We start from the raw sequence: 21,394 nt of genomic DNA, 5'->3' as shown, positions 1-21,394 counted from the left end.
CGGTGATTTCTTTACTCCAAAATTGGAGTAATTTCAGGCTGTTTCAAAGAATACAATCTGCACAGAGAAAAAAGAAAGAAATAGAGAACATTCTAAAAGAAATAGAAAGAGTCGGAGAACCCTCTACTCGTTGTATCCATGCTTTTCAAAACCAGACCAGACGGTTGGACTGAAAAAAAGGGAACCAGTACCATTTTACCCCAAAATCATTTTTTGGACAAAAACCATTAATTTGGTAAAAAAACCGCTGTCTCAGCAGACTCAGCAGTCCCATTTCACCCTAAAACTGCTTTTTGAACAAAAACCATTGATTTGGTCAGAAACCACTGACCCAGTGGTCCCATTTCACCCTAAACCTGCTTTTTGGACAAAATCCATTGATTTGATGAGAAACCACTGAACCAAGTGGTCAAACCATTGAACCGTCAACCCAAATAACTTTTTTTGTTATTATTATTTATTTGTTTTTTATTTTTTAGTCAGAATGGGGGATCTATTCAAACCAGACGGACCATTTGACCCGGAAACCAGTCCCCATAACACTTTTAAAAACCTTGATTGTATCAGGGGTGCAACTTGGGTGAATCCAACCTGAGCCCAAATCTGCCCAGCCTGAAATTTTACATCCCAGCCTGAAATTTTACATGGGCTGGGCTTGGATTTTTGGTCCTTAAACTAGACTCAGGCACAAGATGTCAGGCTTTTTATTTTTCAGGCAGGGCTCAGGCCTAGCCCTTAGGTAGCTCAAGCCCGGCCCAACTATACATATTCATACAAACATGTGTATAAATACATTTGTGTACATATTTTGCATATATACATAAATATATGTATAAATATTTGCATAAATACATATTATACGTATAATTTTAAAGTGGGTTCATTGACCAACCCAAACCTGACCAGGGCCCGAGCCCAATCCAAGTGCATCAAATTGGGTTGGGAATATCGGGCCTGACCTCAGGCTCAGTCCAGGCTTGGGCCTTAAGCCCAAATTTTAGAGTCAGGCCCAGTTGACCATAAACCCGACCCAACCAACCCAATTTGCACCCCTACTCCCGAGCCCACGTCCAAATTGCCAATACGTATCATAGAAACAGAATATTACACCAAATGAATTTTACTGTACAGCTCTAGTAGAAGATATCAATTTAGCGGATAAGGGCAGTTCTCTAAACTGTACAGACAGACAATCCGTCCCAGGCGTTTCAGTTGACATGTTCAAGTAAATGTTTCTAAACCATTGTTTCGTAAGTTCAACTTCCACACATTTTACAATTGCACAAATAACTTTTAACATGCAAAAACTGTACAAGTTAGGCTACAGGTACCTACAAGATGAATGAAGAGCTCTGCTGCAAGATTTCTGAATGGCAACCATAACCATTTTGACCACGTACATACATGAAAATGCTGTTTACCATTGACAATTTGTGCAGATAACCAACCCTCACCTTCAAAGATGGATGCATTTAAATACAGTGGAAAATCTTCGTTTTATTGAAAATAAGTTGCAATAGGAACTCACTGATCATTTTCCCTTTGTCCTGTCATTTTATCAACTTGACGTCAGCAAAGGGTTGTACACAGTTGAAATAAAGGTGGAAGGGCAATTATATCAAGCAGATTACTAAATGTATTTGCTTTCCCTAATGTTTCTCTTCCTACCTTAATGGGGAAGTATTCTCTGGCTCATCACCTGGGAGGATGTTATTTGTACTACCAGATTTAGCTTTATCAGACTCGACATCATAGGATGATAGCAACCTTCTCTGCATCAATTTCAAATAATTAGTTTCAAGCCTAGGATATATATATATAGACCTAATTGCTGTGTTGTAAACAATAAACCCAAAGCTCATCTCAGTTTACAGAAAATAAAATTCAATTCACCATATTTCATTTGTAGCATCTAGTAGTTTGTGTCTAAAAAAAACATCTTACTAATAATTTACAAGTGCACATAAAATGCAGGTGTTAACAATAAAACCAAAGGTCATCTCAGTTTACCCAAAATAAAAATCAATTCACCATATTTCATCTGTAGCATCTAGTTTGTGTCGAAAAAAACATCTTACTACGTATAATTTACAGGAACACATAAAATGAAGGTGCTCTTTACATACAGTTGCAGGCTTTAGTTCCAGCCTACCCGCAAAAGGAAAGAGCTAGCTGCTAGCAACAAATTCCATGACTTGTTACTGTATTCAAGCTGCACTTATAAAAAGGGAAAGCACATTTGATAGTATGTGGGTTCCAATGTCAAACATTCTGCAATCCTCATGTTAAACATGTTTGTGTTCCTAGTGGCAGCCACTCAAGTACAAATGGTTATGTGATGCAAACAATGAAAACCCGGGAAAGAATTTAATATTGCATGTCATTAGCCACCAAACTGGGCCTAAGAAAAAAATACAGCAGTGAAGCAACTAGAGTTAAGTATTTAGGATAAATGTTGATTTAAGTCAATACTAGGAGAGACCCATGCAATGCATGGACTGGTGTTCAAAGATTCCCATGTTCTACAAGAGTGATTAAATTCAGTTTCCTAAGAAAAAAGGAAACTGAATTCGCTGTGGCTGAGTTTAAGTAGCCCTATGTTTGATTTTTTTTTTTAATCTAAAAAAACACTATTTTGAAATGCACATAAATAGAAGATAGAAACACTTACATGATCCTCAAAATCAGGGCTTGACAAATTGACAGAAAGATTTCTCATCAAGAGTAACACCTGTAAAGGAAATAGATAAGATGCATATATTACACTGGCTGCTCACAAAACAAATTCTGATCCGTACAAAATACATAATGGTTAACAGTAACGGATATATATCCAAGCATGAAGCATGGACATATTTTCCATAGAGAGTTGGAAAAGAGCCAGATTGATTCTAACAAGCATGAAGCATTGATGTAAGACTGGCTCAACAAGTGACTTCATAAGCTATGAAAGGCATCAATTTCAGATTGATCATAGAATAAAATGTTCTACCAAGTAAAGGAAGTCTCATTGATAAAAAAGGAGAAAAAAAGTGAAGGAACTTACTCTAATGAAAGAACTTAACACCAAGACCATAAATGCTCATGGAGATAAACCTCATATTACCCATTTATATTCCTAGTATCAAATAACTAAAACTAATCCTAAAGCAATTTGTAATTCAAACTACCTAGAATAACCAAATAAAAAGGTAAAAACCTAATTAAACCAAGGCAAAATCCTTCTTAAATCCCCATTAATTTGCAAACATGCTTAGAAAAACATATAGGCCTCATTTGAAATGGATGTACAAGGCATAGTTGAGTTGAGAAAAGCAACTTGCAGGGTCTACTTAAACCTACTACACTACTAAATTCAACAAATGAGATGATAGAATGTAGAAAACTATTAAAGATGAAATCTCTTAGGATCAACGCTAGGCTATGGCGTTATCCATGCCCATTTAACCATTCATAAACCTTCACCAAGAAAATTGTGTGATCCAAGTTATTGCTACACGACCATGCATTCACATGATAGGAAAATTAGGAAGTGACCCAATTGGCTTAAACTTACTACTCAGATGCAGGTAAGTTCATGCAGTTAAGCAGCAAGCCAGAATATGTACATGACATCCTATGATTTAATATTTATATGCATAATCTACAAAAGGGAATTACCACAAAAAGGTAAACGAAAAACCAATAAACCCACAACTCAATATATGAACATTAGAAAAACTAAAGAAAGAAATAATGCCAATATTTATTGGTAGTAAGAGCTTGATAGAGAAGTGAAAATGCTGAGTTATTTAAACTAACTGAAAATCTAAGTAGAGCCCAGAAAGGACAAAGACCAGAGCACTATGGAAAGTCCTAAGATCTTCAATAGGATAGAATAATTAAACAGGATTTATGCTTCTTCCTTTGGCCATTATTAAACCTTAAGATGATTGTATATGATCCCTTTCTTGTTCTTTTGATCTAAAGGAAATTCAGTTAGAAGAATAAGATGAACAAGCATGTTATTCTGGGGTATCAGATCCCTCAACCTTACAGACTGATTATAAATTCCCTACCACTTCTACAACCAAAAGGCAAAATTAGCCTTTATTTTTTCGAAAGATTAACCATGAAATTAGCACATGAATTGTATTCTTTAGGATATGAAACAACCTGAGCATTCTTTTATGTCTTTCCAATGCATCCCCTCCGTTTTAATAGGTAATTAATTAAGCACTTAAAATAATGATGTCTGGAGAACAAACTAGGCATTTCTATAGCCTAAAAACTCACTAGGTATCCTAGTTTGAAGTAGCATTTATTTTCTACTTTAAGCAGACCCTGTATAATTCTAACTGGAACAAATCTTATCCAAAGTATGTCTATAAAGTTCAAACCTTAACCTATTTTGGAAAACAAGCTTGTTTTATTCTAGCCAGAGATAGATGTAAAGTTTTCATATAAGTTTTTTTTTTTTCGAAAAATATCCCAACAGATGGATGTCTTGGTTGAATGTTGCAGATTTTTTAGAATTAAAGAATTATTTAAAAACCAGTGAATGTTCAGACCTTTTTCAAAAAAAAAAAAGTTCAGAATTTGTAGCCTTACAAACCAAATTACATCCTAGCTGCATAAGTTCCTGAGTGTAGTTTTAACAAGTTAACACCTATCAGCGTATTGTGTTGTATGTGACGTTTTAAAAAGTGAATAGTGATCAAGGTATAGTGTAGAGTTCTGATAGAAAACATACAGTTTCAACATCAATTGGATCCATCTCCTTTAGTTTCTGCAAATGCCCACTTGTGTTTGGGTCAAATACACTGCCAATGAAGCTATATACTTGAGCAAAATCTGGCACTACTGCACCTAGCAGAAAGAAATATAATTAATACATCAGTACAAGTATAAGAAGAGAGTGCAATATATGAAAATTACGGTAAGAAGCAAAAGGAAGAAACTGCATGGCCATGGATTATACTATGCAAAGGAACTTCAGCTCAAGTACAAGAAAACAGGCTACACATAAGAACATGAGACCATGACCAACAGTAATCCAATGTAGCATTAGTGCATTACCCCATTTGTGCCTCAAAAGGTGTTGAATCTACCAATCACCTTATGGTGTATTATTCAATAACTAGACAGTTTTGGCACTTCTTTTTAAAGCATGGTGGGGCTGGTGTGGTATCCAGGAAATTGTTTGAGAAATTATTGTTATTAAAAAATTAGCTTCAAAGGTAAGAGTTTATAAGACAGACATACACCTCCATGCTGGAGGCATATGTCTCCAATGTGTGCCTACTGGCATAAACCTACAGTGCCTTTTAAACACTTTCAAGGTTTGTGGTTGAGATTACGGGTGCAACTGAGTTAAGTTGAGTTGGAAATTCATTAACTTCTCGATTTGTGCATGTCATCCTTGTGCAGGGGCCCTGCTAATCTTCAATGTGTGCCTACTAGCATAAACCTACAGGCTTTTTAAACATTTTCAAGGTTTGTGGTTGAGATTACGGGTGCAACTGAGTTAAGTTGAGTTGAAAATTCATTAATTTCTCGATTTGTGTGTGTCATCCTTGTGCAGGGGCCCTGCTAATCTTCTATGTATTGTTCCAATAAACTAAACCCTAACCTGGGCCTGATGTAGTTGAAATCCTTTAAATGAAGCAATCTGATTTGCAGCCCTAGTTGAGATGTTTCAATCTGTGTCTCTAAAAGGGAAGTCTATCCAAAGGCTGTCATCTATGCAGGCAAGTGGGGAGTGTTGGAAGAAAGAAACAAAAGAGGTATTTTTCCTGATTAACTCTTGGGTCTTGAATACTAAAAGAGGTATTTAGTGAATTGCAAATGAATTTGGAGGACATCATCATGTCAGCACCTTCTAGAGGCAATCCGCTTCCCTAGAGGGTAGGAGTTTATGTTGAGAGATATATTGTATTGGGTTGTATTTGGGTTTTTGGAGGTTACAGGTGTATATTTGTAATGCTACTAAATTTTGGGGACTTGTATGTATTTTTGGGAGAAAGAGGGACTTGTGCAAAATTCTGGTATAATTTGGCTTTTTGCTTATTTAAGCCATTGGGGTTGTGTGAGATTAGGGTTGAGTGAGAGTGGATATTTGGTTGAGTCTATAGAGAGGTCAGCCATGTATCCCTTGTTCTCATGGTGGATATTTTTCCCTCTCTTCCTGTGGATATAGGCTACCAAGCCGAACCACGTTAAACCGTTGTGTTTTCTCTATTTCTTCTTCTTATTTTCTTCTTGGTTTGTTATTCTATTAATATTAGTTGACATGGTAACAGAGCAGGTTTAGTGTGGGAATTAGTTTGGTGAACTAAGGAAGACTAGCAATCGAGTTAATGTTCACGATTACTATTCACGTTACTGTTCAGTGTTCACGGCTATTGTTCACGTGAGGTCTGTGGTGCTTGAATCTATGAAGCAATCTGTTGGGGAATTTTACCATTCAATGAAGAATTTTTGCAAGTATTTTTCATCATTTTTCTAGAATTTTACTAGACTCCGAAAGGGGTGATATTGCTTCTTTCGAAAACTAGGAAAAAGTAACATCAGATTTGGATTATCTTTTGGTTCTCTCATACCTGATGGAATCTAGGCTTAAGCTTTTATAGTTCAGGCTGTTTTTATATGAGAAAGAAGATCAAAGGATCATTTGGGCAAGGTAATCTGATCTGGTTGGTATAGGAGGGCATCTTCTTGTCATTATCTTTAACGCTATTATTTTTTTTTTGGATTTAATCTTTTGCTGGCTCTTTGGAAGGACTCCCTCTATAGAAGGATTTATATTTTCCCTCTTTTTCTTGTGGGTTATGCTCCCTAGCATCTGAACTAGTTCATATCTCCAAGCAAATTCTGGTTTTTATGTTGCATATCAGCTGTTTGATTTATTGTCTAAAAGGTCGGTTGTTGGTCATTTAGCCAAGTTTCGTGTTTTCCTTGGGAGTTCTAATTTTTTTGAAAAGTATTATAGAAGCTCCGCAACTTCTCTGGTCTATTTATGGTTATTAATATCAGCATGTGATACTAGATCTCAAGGTGATTATTTGGTGTTTGAGAAAAATGCCTCAATGGTGCAAAATTTCTACAATGGTTCTCCATTGTTATGAATAGTTCTAATCCGATTTTTGTTTTGTGGCTTGGTTTGATATTTGGACTATTTTGGTGAATCATGGATCTATTATCATTGGTCAATATCTGGTGTGTTTACCTCATACATGTCTTGCATGAAAGATGTTTGACAAAATGTTTCAGCAATGATCCTTTATTATGGTCATCAGTTCTGAGTTATTGTTGAAGAAATCCTTGGAGTTTTGATCTCCTTTGGTGACATGGGATTTGATTCACTTCATCTAGTTGGCTTTCTGATTGGCCAACTCTAATTCCTCAATTTGGTTTATGGAGTTCATAATTGGTTTCCGTTGATCAACTCTGAGTATTTGCTCTGGTTTATAGATTTCAGCATAGATGGTTTTCCACTAGCCAACTCTGTTTTGGTAATTTTGTTGGCACTTCTGATAATCTAGTTATTGGTTCTTCAGTTTGGAGATTGTGATTGGCCTTTTGATGGCTAAATTTGATTCTTTGGCATGATATGTGTAGGCTTTCCGTTGGTCAACTTCAGTTTGGTGATTACTAGATCATGACTTGGCTCTACTCTAGCTCTACGACACAAGCTCATTCAGCTTTCTAACATTCAACTTTGGTTTCTAAGAGGCCCATTCAACATCTCAAGTTTCATGGTTGTTGCTTCAACATCCTTCTTGCAAACTCAAGCTAGTTTCCCCTCTTGAGTTCGAGGGAGGGTGTGGAGAGATATACCGTATTTGGTTGTATTTGGGTTTTTGGAGGTTACAGGTGTTTTTTTTTTGGGTTTTTGGAGGTTACAAGTGTATATTTGTAATGCTAATAAATTTTGGGGACTTGTATGTATTTTTGGGAGGAAGAGGGGCCTGTGCAAAATTCAAGTATAATTTGGCCTTTTGCTTATTTAAGCTATTGGTTGTGTGAGATTAGGGTTGAGTGAGAGTGGATATTTTGTTGTGAATCCGTAGAGAGGTCAGCCATGTATCTCTTGTTCTCATAGTGGATATTTTTCCCTCTCTTCCCATAGATGTAAGCTACGGAGCCGAACCACATTAAATCTTGGTGTTTTCTCTATTTCTTTTTCTAATTTTCTTCTTGGCTTGTTGTTCTATTTTATGTTAGTTGACAGTCTAGACTTTCCAGTGTTGGTGGGATTCTTACTAGGAATGGTGGGGGGCCTCTTGTGGGTCTTCAGTGTCTTAGTTGGGTATGACACCTTCAACAAAGCAGAAGTGATTGCCCTCCTCGTTGTTGTCTGTACTACAAAGAGGTTCAAGCCTTTTTCTATAGCCACTGAAGGGGATTTGACCAATATTATTGGACAGAGTGGTGGCTATGGATAAGATACTTGGGAGCTGGCTCACTACCTTAATGAAATTAGAGACATTTTGGCAACTTGTTTATCTAGATAAGGTGGATTTGTATAGAGAGATAAATGCAAAAGTTGATAGGCTTTCTAAATTGGAGGCAAGCAGGGGTTTCCCAGTTAGTAATAGCACTATGCCTTCCAGATTTTTATTGTTGAGGGATGGGATTGGAAAATAAGGAAGAGGAATAAATCTGAAGCTTTGTGGACGAAGAAAGATTTCATGGAGTTGGAAGGTGAGAGTGGGAGAAGAGGAATAAATCTACAATTTTTATCCTTGGAAGGTAAAGAGTTTGTAAGAAATATTTCATGGAATTGGAAAATAAGGAAGTTGTGGACAAAGAAAAATGACCAATGGATGTGGGAGAAGAATAAATCTAAAGCTTCTGGAAGTTGGAGGTAGGGTTTTCTTGTAGGTGATGTTTTGATATGCATTCGGAAGGGGGCATTTTTGTTGGTTAGGTTGGAGCGTCAGTTATGTTTTGTAAACAATGGGGTTAAGTGTTTAGGTTGGATCTAATTGGACCATTGGGGGTATACAATTTAGGGGGTGGAAGGATGGATTTTTATCTCAGGTGACTTCTTAAAACCTTATTCTGTATTTTCTTCTCTATTTTACATTTTGATGAACTTTTGTTTTGTTATCAAAGATAATGTTGCATGAAGTCTGACAATGTGAGCCTGTTTTACACTTCTGGTCCCAAGCCCAAATAAAGGAGGAAGGTTGTGTCAGGTTGGAAGCCAGCACTAAAACTTTTGCCAAACTCTCATGGTCATGGAGCCTGATTTATCTTTTCATGTTCATGCTAGGACATTCAGCAGAACAGAATGGCAAAACATGATAAATGTAGCTGATCCCATATAGTTGGGACAAGGCTTAGATGACGACGACGATGATGATAAAAAAGGGGCATGGTGTAAAAAAAATGACAATGTACTTTCCATAGCCAAGGAGTCATAAGATCAAGATTGAACGTGGGATTCATAAGTCCATATAAACAACTACAAAATTCAATTGACAAAAAATACCAGTAAAGTGTTGTGGTTTATGCCTGTTTCTAATCAATGGGCTTTACCTATCATATTTGTGCCCTTGTATTGCAGGGACACAACAAATGGGTGTCAGCGATATAAAAATGATGATTTTGAATTTATGTATTAAGACCTGAAACTAGATCATTCATGACATAATCAGACCCAGGCTAATGAATTCTGTGGAAAAATGGATGTTGGACTGTCACAAACTACTAATGTGTTCACTTAGTGAAACACAATGAAAATAGACAGAACTTTGGATACACCCTACTTGTGATTTCCATTGTAGGTGATGGGAATTGAACAGAAAAAGAAATAAAAGAAAGAAAATAAGTTAAATGCAAATCCATCCTTAGTCTCAAAGCTTCATGCAGTTATGAGTTTTTCTCTGCATAGTGAGCTTAGCATAAGTTGAAGAGCTTACCCCTCAGTGGTGGACCTTGATTTCCTTGATCAGTTACTTCACCGCACGGCCATCTCTTTGGAGTACTTTCAGTGCTACTGCAACAATTATTTGCCACTGCAGGTACAGCAGATATCATTTCATCTGAAAACAACACACTAACACAGTTAAGATGTTATTTTTGTACAAGGAGCCATGATAATTGAAGAGAAGAAACAAGGTTAAGTTGGTCATCATGGTTCAGGTCAGAAATACTACAACCTTTTGCCATATGTGTCATGTTGATTGGTGGTACAGAATCATTAGCCCAGGATGACATGGCTACACCCCTAATAGGATTCCCAAACACTGATGATGAATCTGGCCTCAGGGTACATCCTGGTTCAAGCAGGGAAGATGAAGATCGAAATGCTCCTGTAACTTGTGACAGAACTGGTGCTGCAGGGTTCAAAGAATGTGGAGAATTTTAGTTAAGTTTCTAAAATATGAAAATTAAGCTGACTAATATTTAATTATACTAACCATTTTTAGAGGCTTTCTGTGGGTATGGATGAGCTGCTTTCCGCTTAGGCCGAGGGGGAGGTACATGTTCACTTGTTCCATTCTTCTGGACCTTCAGAAAGTACTTCTGTGCATGGCTGCGTATCTGCAATTATGACACTTCAATATCAAGAACATGGACTATACACAGAAGTCAAAATATTAACAGAATTTATCTTCCTGAAGTGGAATAAGTTGCTACTGATGTTGAAACAAATAATTCACTCTTAGAGATGACAAATTGAGGAGACACAAGCTCATGTTAGCAGGGAAAAAAGTAGCAATGATACTCCAACTTGAGTAGGTTCTCTCAGGCTAAGCAATAAATATAAATGTAGCCCATAGGGAAAATGCATAGTCAGAACATAATCCATACATTTTTCCTCGAAATAAAACAGTGAACTATCAACAAGTATCTTGTCTGGCATGGTTGTCAGGCAACTTGTCCCATGGAGGGCTGCCTATTTTGTAGACACTATAAAATATTTTCATATCCTTTTATTTTTTTACATTATAATAATAAAATAAACATTATAACACTAAATTACTTATTTCATGGATTTGCATGCTAGTTTCCTTTTATTATTTTCTTATTTGTTAGGATTCAATCAACAGACATGTTTTGTGCTATCTTGAACCCTTGAAGACTTAAAACCTGAACTGAAGCAAGGACACTTTTAATGGGTGTTAGCATTGACAACTTAATGTAGTACTTATCATATGATGGATAATGCAACAAGTTAATCTCAGTACAGCTATACTAGACCTCAGTCCAGCTTCTAGACCTGCGAAGAAAAGGCCCCTCTAGTAGTCATCTTTCCTACTCACTTCAGTCTAGCATCAGCAGTCCATGGTCGACCAGCTTAGGTCCTCCTTGGTCTGAAAACTCCAAGGAGAAACCCTAGAGTGAAGAAATTCTAGTAAGCTTCGACCAGAGCTAAAGTTTCAAGAAACAAAAGAAAAGGAAGACTAAGGTTGCATTTGGCAGTGCACAGGTTCTAGGGCAGATTTGGTGCTCTGATACCATGTAGATTCTCAGCCCTAGGTTAGAAAGGAAAAAGAAAGAAGAAAGATGAGAAGAATGGGGTGGCAGCCTCTTCTGTCCAGCCCAGTGATGTTATTATATGTGAACATAATAAAGTTACATAGAGTAACAAAACTGCCCCTGATTAGGTGGCAGAGAAAGAAAAGCATAAAAGGAACAATATGAGCCCAAGCCCATTACACCCAACAAGGAAATAAAACATAACAAAAATATAAAAAGGCCCAAGCCCACACTGTTAAGTCCCACACCAATACTTCGGTCAAGAGAGACATCATTAATAGAGAATGAGTATTGATGAGGCTAAGAAAAATAACAAATCAGTGAAGTTTCATTTTGGCATCTTATTTTAAATATATTTGTCAAATTTCTTTAACCCCCTAAATTCCTTTCTTATCAATAACAGTGAATATCAAGTGGCTTACTCAAGATATGAAGGTGAAGGTTTGTTGAGTTAAAAGAACTGCTAATGCTTTTGCTGATGTTCTAGAAAAACAAGGGTGGGAAGGAATCAAATGTTTTGGGCACAATTGTAAACTGTAATTGTTTTTAGGCGATGAGAATTAAGAAAGGTTTCTTTCCTCTCTTGTATAATTTTAATTTTTTTAGTTGCCTCTCTTGTATAATTTTATTATTAATCAATTAATGAAATTCTGTTATTGATAAAAAAAATAACAGTGAATATCATTCATGATATAAGGTTCAAAATTAAACCCCCCTTTCTTTTTGATAATCATAGATTTAATATCAATACTGACTTTCCTCAAACCCCAACTGTATACCTAATTACCAAACCACGGATTCAAAAATGACTAGTGTCATTTCTTTACACCTCATATACAAACTGATGAGGGGGGAATTTGGCCCTCCAGGGACATCACGCCATGTGGCACTTTGACACTTCCGAACCGTTGCTTAACACCTCGATGCCACGTAGGCAATAACTTGCATTTGCCTAGATCAAACTCCACCTCAGAAGCACCTTAGACACCTCACGCACACTGTAAGAGAGTAACTACACCACCTTGAAGGGCTGATCTGTAGGTAGTTTAGCATAAGGGGCGACCTCCTTACAAGACCCTATCGACTTGATCGAGGTCTAGATGGCGACTTGTCTGGCATGATGACCAACCTCTTCTACATGTGCCTTATCGTCTCCAAACCGTCTGGGATCACGTCGCCTTTCCAATGGAGCTGGCTCCCACGTCCCCCCGCTTTGGAGGCAGTTGGATAAGCTTATTGCTTTATGTGGAAACCGTTTTTGAGAATGAAACCACCTCCGAGTGTGGCAGGCAGATAAGCCACGTCTCCCCGAAGATCTCGAATGCGCTACGTGAAGCTTACGACTACCTGCGCCTATATAAAGGCACCCCATTGATTGGAGAACACATCCTCAATAAGCTCTCTAAATTCTCTAGCTATCTTGCATTCTAGCATTCTTAACACTCTTCGCTAACTTAAGCATCAGAGTGCCCACCCCAGGTAAAGCATCCTGGGTACTCTGATTAGTGTTTCCTTGCAGCTCGGCCAACCGACCTCACCACCTCGGCATTCGAGCTGTCCTCCAGCAGGGAGCACCAGATCGCACTCCATCACAAACCATAGACTCAAAACAGCTTAAATGACTGATTCTAAAATGCATTCTTTAAAAAATTTACAAGTTGCAAGCTATCTTTAGCATCTTTAAGCATAGAACCAAAAATCCATAACATAAGCAAACAATGATGATTTGCTGAAATTTAGCCAGATTCCCGTGTCAACTTTGTCAAAAACAGAATAAAGTATACCCTGATTTTTCATCAACTTGCAATGACAAGTCACATCCAATAATATTGAGAATCAAATAATCAAATGGTCCTTTTGTGTTCTCTTTTCTTTCTATAACTCTATAAACAATAAGATCTGTTTTTCTTTGCTTGATTGAGAAGAGCTTGTGGCTCTACAATGGGGATCTCAACTCAATTTGGCCTTGGGGTTGGATAGGGTGAAGATCAGAAGAGATTCATAAGTGATCATTAGTTGGTGTGCTCATCCTTTGAAGGTCCTTCGCATTCACAGCACTCCATTAGGGAAACTAGATCTTTAACATCAACGATGGTCAACTCATTAAAACGGATTCCAAGTTAATCAAATTCTTTTATTTACAAATTTTATAGAGGAGGGGAATCACTCATTGCATTGGGGTACCACTTTAGAGGGTTATCTTCTATAGTTTCTGGTATATTAGTGATGCTTGGCTGATATCTATTTTCCACATTGTCTTTGGAACTCAGTGGCCATATTTTGACCTTTACATCATCTAATAAATTCTTTTGATTGTTGTTACTTAACAAATAAACAAGCCAAAGAAACAATTCAACCTTAAAATGAAAGATAATATATTAATAATTAAATAAATGAAAAAAAAAACTCATTTCTTGATAATACACCCAAGGCAGGCTAAATAAGGTTAACAAGGGGTAGCTATGCATTTGAAAATTACCTGAATAACAGTCTTTGACCCAACAAATGCTTCAATCTTCTTCCAGTCACGATCAAAGCTGAAAAGACAAAAGGAACACAAATTATTTCAGAACAGTAATCATTTGCAGTAGGAGGAAAAATAAAAGCATGGAGATCCCTATGTCCATGGATATCTAATGATTTCAACCTAAAAGGAAGCTCTCTAACATAATCCTGCCTGCTTAGTATCTCTGCTAGTCAAATGAACACTCCAAAGTTTAGAAAGTTAAAACGGTGATGGAAGAATTTGCTCTGGTCAAGAGAAAAGTGACCAAGCCAAGTTCAAGGTGTCACAGAAGCAAAACTTTTATGTTTATAATGCCCTTTAAACCAAGGTTAATTACTCAAAGCATTCTAGTTTCATAATTAAAATCATGCTTCTTACATTATTAATCAGCTCTCTTCATTCTATACGACTCCATGTGGTCTAGCATACAAGACAACAAAGAACAAATATCCAAGGAAAAAGAACACCAGTTTTGAGAAATGAACAAAGAGTTCTAAGCATTAGTGTTATTGTCCATGTTTCCAGAGATTTTAAAAACAAGAGGGTTTCATGGTTGTCAAGGCCACGCCTGGGCAACAAGGCACCAATGAAGAGTCACCTTGCTTCAACATACATGAAAATGGATATGAATTTGATGGTTGAAAAGAAGTTAAATTGGAGGGAAAGGATTTTTTTTTTCTTTTTAGGGGGGATGAAGTGTTTGCCAAAAAAGCCTTTTTTTTGGAATTTGAAGGAAGGGAGAATTCTTAACTATCCTGATAGAAATATTTGGGAGTAGGTGTATGCAGTGGCTGCCATTAGAAGATTTGATAATTTTTTAGGTCGAGGGGATCAGGGGATAGGTTTGGATTCAGTTTTGCGTGTCTTGGCAAGCAATGTAATTTCCTACTTGTAATGGTTGATTATATGTGAATTTTATTTTATTTTGAGGTGACAGTTTTGTAGTACTAAGTGCTGCTTGTTATCCTAGGAAGCAACCATGGTGGTTTGTGTAATTTGGGTTGCTGAGATCTGTACTTGGGGGATGTACCTATGGGCGTTAGTTTATAGAATAGGGCATGGAGAGCATTTTTGTTTTTTGTCCTTGGTGATTTCTTCACCTGCCTAAGTGCTTTGCATCTTCCACCTTTCTTTTAACGAATCTTATAATTTTAATTTTAATTTTGCCATCAAGAACAGAGAAAATCAATGAGTTCAAAAAGGGAAGGAGAAAATAACATTTCCAACTCCTAAAATTTCTACTTGCTTTATGCCCATTGTAGCAGGAATTATATAAGTCACATCTATAAAGTTCTGAAAATGTATGACAATGCCAAAACGTTATTAGGTCAGGAAAAGAAATCATAAAACAGAGGTCCTCTGAATCCCCCGGGTTTTTTCAAACGGATTACAATCTCTAGTTCTTTCTTCCTTGATTTTAGCAAGTATATGATTCACCGGAATGAACAGAATTAATTCACTGCTTTCTGTAGCTAGCATAGAGCCAATACTGAAAAAAGAAAACTAGAATAGAGCCAAGGATACAATTCATTTGTCCTTTTAATAGAAAAAAATGTAAAAATAAAATGATACTTCCTGCATTAACTGAAATATTCAAGCATATATCTTTAATTAGTTATCAGCTTTTCCGTGACGGGAGCTGACATGGTACGGCTCCAGATATTTACAGTATATATAATCAAAACAAGTAGCTTCGAATGGTTTGGAAGATCTGCTTACCAAAAAAACCAGGTTTAAGATGTAACAATTAACATATTAACTAGTGAATAAGAGTTCATCGAATTTGTGGCAAGTACAACGTGAGCAAAAAAAAAAAACTAAATACATCAAAACCCAAACAATCAACAGCCATACCACTGTGCCCAGAAAAAGCCATTTCTCTGGAACGTTTTTCCCGCTTTCCATTCTTGATGCAGCCAAATTCATGCTACCCTTGGCAGTATCAATTCTCAAAAAACCCTAAGGGCATCGGGCTAGAATCCACGATTATTTCTCAATTCTTCACAATACAAACATCGAAGTAATGACCCCAAACACAAATACACAATCGACACTTAAAAAATATTACGCAATTCACGCAAACAGTGATTAAAGAGAGGTAAGTAGCCAAGTTTTACGACCAAAAATAAGATAGTTAATAATCCCATAAAAGCTCCAACGAATTGAAGAAAACAGAGGGAAACACAAGAAAAATAAAACAAAAAGAAAAGAGGAGTTAAGTTAGTTAAATTAGAAGCGCACAGTTGGAGAGCTTCCAGGAATTTGTCGTGCTCTTGCTCAGTCCAGCTCTCTCGGGATTTCGTGATGGTGTAGGGTTTACGAATCTTCTTAGTGGGATCGTCCGGTGAAGCAGTGGTGGCTCCTGCTAAAGAGCCGAGACCGGGAAGAGCCATTTCCATGGGATCCAAATAGAAAACTTCAGCTGGATTTGGGATTGGATTAACGGACACCATATGCCGGACAGGCCACCTCTCTGTCTCTCTCTCTCTTTCTCTCTATTCCTCTGCGTCGCTATCTGCTGCTAATTGCTGCTGCTTCTTTCTTCAACACCGAGAGAAGGTCATGGTGCGGTTTAAGCCGACTTTCTATTTCTTATTTATATAAACGATGACCTGAGAGGAAAAAACACGCACGAGCGGAGGTAAGATGTGGTGTAACCGTCCTCATCAATATCCACCGTACACATAACTGATGATCAGGATATTTTAGCATCTCGATGAAGATTCTAAGAAGAGTGTGGTGATGGAACTACCAAAGGCCAAAGCCAATGTAGAGCAAGTTTTTAACATAGAATGTTGATTAGATTGATGGAAGTATCTGGTAACTAAAAGAAGACATCACGCAACCTTTTTGCTTTTGTATGCGAGGAAGAGTTGGGACCCACCTTGAATAAGAATTGAAGAAAGGAGTGTGGTTGGGGCCGGTAAGTCCTGCCACTCAGCCAGAGCCAGTCAGCCTAAAAATTGGATGCGGAAGATCTGAACCGCACGTCCTATCAAGTATCAACTGATGGATTTTGGCATCGAGACACTTCTAGCGCTTCAGCTGTTCAGCATCATCAATTCCCGACCAAACCAACGGCAGGTGCAGCATAATCCATCCATTACAGATTTTATTCTAAACCACCCTCATATGCGCCGAAAAATACCTACTCTCGTTTTTCCGGTTTGTGAGGACGGATGGATATGCTGGACGAGGGGATAGGTGAAAAGTGGCAAATTTCGGGACCTATTTAATTTAGGTACGTTACATACATAATTTTCTGGAAGCACGCATGTGTCACATGCCAGACAACGGCACCTACAACATATCTTATAACTAAACACAGCAGGGGCATGTGTCATATGCCAGACAACGGCGCCTACAAAATATCTCATAACTAACCACAGCAGGTGGCCCCTTTTTGTTTGTGAAAAAAGAAGGGGGACGGAAGCTCTGGCAGTGTTGGTTCATTGCCACCATATCCAGAACCTTGCATTATAGTTCAATCAGTGTACTACTTTTTTTTGCCTTTAATATTTGGTTGAATTTTTTTTTTACTTTTTTTTGTTAGCTAATAAATGGTGAACACGTAAATTATATTTGATGGAAAATTTTCAGGCACGAATTTAGACCGGCCAAGCACGTCCCGGCAAGATGGTTTGTGGGCCGTAGGGCTGTTCAGAAGACCTAATCCGACCAAACTGACTAATTCGGATCGATCAACCCAAGTTGGTCGGGTTTTCTTAAATATCGGTCGGTTTCGGGTTATAAAAAATTATAAACCAATCCGAACCGAACCAACTTAGTAATTAGTAGGTAGTTCTCATTTAGTAGTTACAACCTACTTAATTCCTACTTAATTAAGTTGTATCTATCCTACTTACAATCTAACTTAATTTCTAGCCTTTTAGTTAGAAATGACATTAATGGCAAGTATTGTAAGACAATTAGACAAGGAATTTTTTTTGAAAAGTTTAAAGAAAAGAATCAAATGATCCTAGTTTCTATGGTCTTTTACACTAAATAGGCAACCAATTACAATTATAATTAGGTGTCATTTTTTACTTAGATAAAAAGATTTCTTGAAATGTACAAATTTCAGTCTTCTTTCTCTAATACAGTTTGACTTTCTATTTTCTTAATAACTTCTATTCTAACTTGGTCTGCTCCCCTTAGCTCATCAACTCAGGCACAATCTCTAATATAATTTGACTCTCAAGCAAGGTTGAACTTAGAGCCGAAATCGACCCAAACCGACTCAAACCGACTAGGTTGGTTTTACTTAACACAGGGTCGATTTCGGTTTCAATTTTAGGTAGCCCGACCAGGTCGGGTCGATTGGAAAAATCTCAATAAACCGACCCGTGAACAACCCTAGTGGCCCGTGCCAGGCCTGGGCTTTAGGTCCACGGGTCAGGCCGGGTTTATCTGACACAACTTATATATATTATTTATATAAATTATTAGTATATAATAATATATAGTATATAATATATTAGTAAAATAAATATTTTTTTAATTTTATTATACTAATTTATTTAATTATTGTATGTATATATAAGCAATTGTACACATCAAAATTCATATAAAATTAGAATTTTAAGTTTTTTTGTTAATTTTTTAAATAAATATCTTTAGCCCGATGCATGGCCTGACTTGGACCAAGGCTCAAGCCATGGGCTAGCCCAGCCCATGGCATGGGATGGGCCCGCACGGGCCTGAGCCATGGGCCAGGCCAGGCTGACCCCTACGTTATCCCAGTGGAGGGCAACATGACTTGCACTTTGCACGGGTCGTGTCGTGCTAGCCCAACACAACCTGTTTTACACCTCTAGCCATACTGATCCTAAACTTTAAAATGCGATAACTTAGTATTCAAACTTTCAAAACGTACCAATCTAGTATCTACTATTAAGCCATCAGTTATTGACTAACAAAGCAACCTAGCTAAGAGTGTTCAGTTATTTTATTCATATCTAATTTTAATGTTTTATTTCTAATGAAAGAGGAAATGCATGGGTTTTGTTAAGCAAATCTGAAATAGGAGACTGATGACATTCTTAAGCTTTTTAGGTTCAATAATAATAATAATAACCCTTCTAGCCACGACGAGTGTAATGCATGGGCTTTGCTGCTAATTGTGAATTGAATCTAGTGCGTCCAAGTCCAACTCAAATATTATTTTTCGGATTGTTATTTTTTTTATTTTTATTAATTTTTGTTAGGTAGATTTTTTTAATTTATACTAATTTTTATTTTTGTTATTTTGAAATGGAATAATACTATATTAGTAACAATTAATTTCAAAAGTAATTATAACATTCTTGAATATTAAATATGATTTTTTTTTCAAAAAGGCTAGCAATCATTCAGTACATGGCTCGTGAAAGAAGCCCTGTAATATATGGCACTGTGAGGCATATGGGTTGATGTAGGGGACCCATGTTCCATACAAACTACAGGAAAGGGATCTAATTGAACCTATTTTAATTTCCAAATCTTCACCCAAATTAACCACAGGAGTTTCCTCTTAGCTACGTCCGCATTAGTTCAGATAAAGCTTACAATTATTGGCTTCATAGAGAGATGAGTGCAAAAAATAATAATAAATAATAACAATAAAATAAAAACTATAATCTACTTTGGAGGGTCTATCACGAAATTGAAGACTTTTTTTTTTCTATAAGTGCTTTAGGCTTTAGCAGCCATCTAATGAGCTAACATGCTAGAACTACTAATATTGTCCCAAAATGATATAAATATCTGTGCCTCTATCAAATAGCAAGCAAATCCATGCAATATATGTGGTTGAAAAAAAAAAGTCTTTCTTGGCCCTATGGGGCAATAGGAGGTATCCCATCCCCTAACCCTAATAAAGGCATGATACAATCCCAAGTTTTCGCTACAACTAGCTAGTTGGCACCATGCATATTTGATTAGGTTTAGGCTTGTAAATTTGGGTTTGAGGTTTGAACATCAGTTTAGGTCCAAACCAAGGTCCATATTTGGGGTTGATCTTGGATTGGCCCTTAACCTAATTCAATCCATCTAATTTATACTCCCACATTATTAGAGAAAGTACAGAATTAAAGATACATAAAAGGCGATAACAGAATTAATGGAGGAGGAGGGATATTACAGACATTAACTTGGAGGAGGGGCTCTTTAAGAATGATTTTATTAGATAAAGTAATGATGGACTTTATTATAGAAAATTAAAACCTAAGAGGGTTTTTATTGTGACTTTATGTATTTTTAATTAAAAAAATAATATAGATAACCACATGTTTGAAAAATGAGAGGAAGCTATGCATGTGAACATTGAAGTGAAAGGACTTTTGGACTTACTCTTAGTCTAATATAATATAATGGTGTGTGCCCAAATCATCACCAAACACCTGAAATGATAGAAATATATTAAAAGAAATAATTCATTTGGTTAGACAAAAAGATAGTCAACAAAAAGGCATCGTGTATTCTATATCGTTACCTATACAAATCCGTACTTCATAATTTGAGATGGACCATCCAAGCTTTTGATTTTTTTTTTTTTTTTTTTTTTGAAAACAAGATCTTAAGGATTTACGTTGTGAATAATTCAAGAGACTAAATCAGATATTAATTTATAATTAAATATTTCATGCTACCTTAACCACTTGAAAGACTCTGTGTTTGATTTTTTATTTTAATTTAAAAAAGTAAGTTATATTTTATTTGTGAATAAAAACCCACTTAATGCAAATGAAAAATCTACCTTGAGTCTTTTCTTTGAGTTGGGAGGGAACCAGTGAACCAGTAAAAGTGGTAATCAATAGGTGTAAGAAATAGGTTGATTCCACATGGAATGAACCTCAAACTGATTTCAATCAGTTCTTAGGTAGAGTCTAGTTCAAAATTCTTGGAACCAACCCCCACCCAAGACAATTCTAAGGCCTAAGAACCAACCCAGAGAACCAGCCTTGATTGGCCTTGGTGGAACCGGTCTAAGTGTAATTTACTTCGCATATGGGTTTGATAGATTATGCATTAAATATGTTATACTATTTGGGTTGATTGTAGATTGTATTTAAAGCTCAGTTCGAAAAGAGTACAAATACAAATATATACAATGTAAATACATACAAAATAATACAAAATAAAAGGTTTTGCACTCTACCTAAGAACTGATTGAAATCATGTGGATTATGGGTTAATAATCATCATGTGATAAGGTTGCCCATGGGCCATGTTTTATTTTCTTTAAGGTTAAATGGTTATATGGATTTGAAATGTAGTATGTCCGTGATAGATTGTTATTCAAAGGTCAGATGTTTGCATCCAGACTTGAAACGGTTTGTTTTAATGAATTCCTTTCCTACATGAAATGAAAAGACAAGAAAAGAATAAAAAAGGGGAGAAAAAGGTAAATACAGGTCAGACCGTGCCTTTTTCAGA

At 36.6% G+C, this 21,394-nt stretch overlaps 1 protein-coding gene, 1 non-coding gene and 1 pseudogene across 5 annotated transcripts; all 3 read right to left on the bottom strand.

The window, feature by feature from the left end:
* Positions 1-1,118: 1,118 nt before the first annotated feature.
* LOC148879805 (protein REVEILLE 6-like) lies at positions 1,119-17,052 on the bottom strand. 4 transcript variants are annotated; one of them, XR_016104336.1, is made up of 10 exons: positions 16,863-17,052; positions 16,220-16,590; positions 13,952-14,009; positions 10,410-10,533; positions 10,149-10,325; positions 9,909-10,031; positions 4,733-4,848; positions 2,672-2,731; positions 1,669-1,767; positions 1,119-1,547 (listed from the first exon to the last, which is right to left on the bottom strand). XR_016104336.1 is itself a non-coding variant. In XM_088961506.1 (10 exons), the coding sequence occupies exons 2-10, from the start codon at positions 16,429-16,431 to the stop codon at positions 1,532-1,534; spliced, it is 990 nt and encodes a 329-aa protein (XP_088817632.1). In that variant the 5' UTR covers positions 16,432-16,590; positions 16,863-17,052; the 3' UTR covers positions 1,119-1,531. The 4 variants fall into 4 exon arrangements, 2 of the variants coding, with proteins under 2 accessions (XP_088817632.1, XP_088817633.1); XR_016104337.1 differs by having other exon boundaries at positions 4,733-4,842; XM_088961506.1 differs by having other exon boundaries at positions 1,669-1,772.
* LOC148879807 (U6 spliceosomal RNA) lies at positions 5,364-5,457 on the bottom strand (annotated as a pseudogene).
* On the bottom strand, positions 5,518-5,619 carry LOC148879806 (U6 spliceosomal RNA). The gene has a single exon (XR_016106304.1). It is a non-coding gene; the product is annotated as a U6 spliceosomal RNA (small nuclear RNA).
* Positions 17,053-21,394: the final 4,342 nt, after the last annotated feature.

This window comes from Nelumbo lutea, chromosome 1 (genome assembly GCF_056320005.1).
Source record: "Nelumbo lutea isolate HS-2025 chromosome 1, American lotus-T2T, whole genome shotgun sequence".
In the NCBI taxonomy this organism is placed as follows: Eukaryota; Viridiplantae; Streptophyta; class Magnoliopsida; order Proteales; family Nelumbonaceae; genus Nelumbo; species Nelumbo lutea.
Note: the sequence above shows the minus strand (reverse complement) of the source record. Positions and strands in the feature narration are given on the sequence as shown.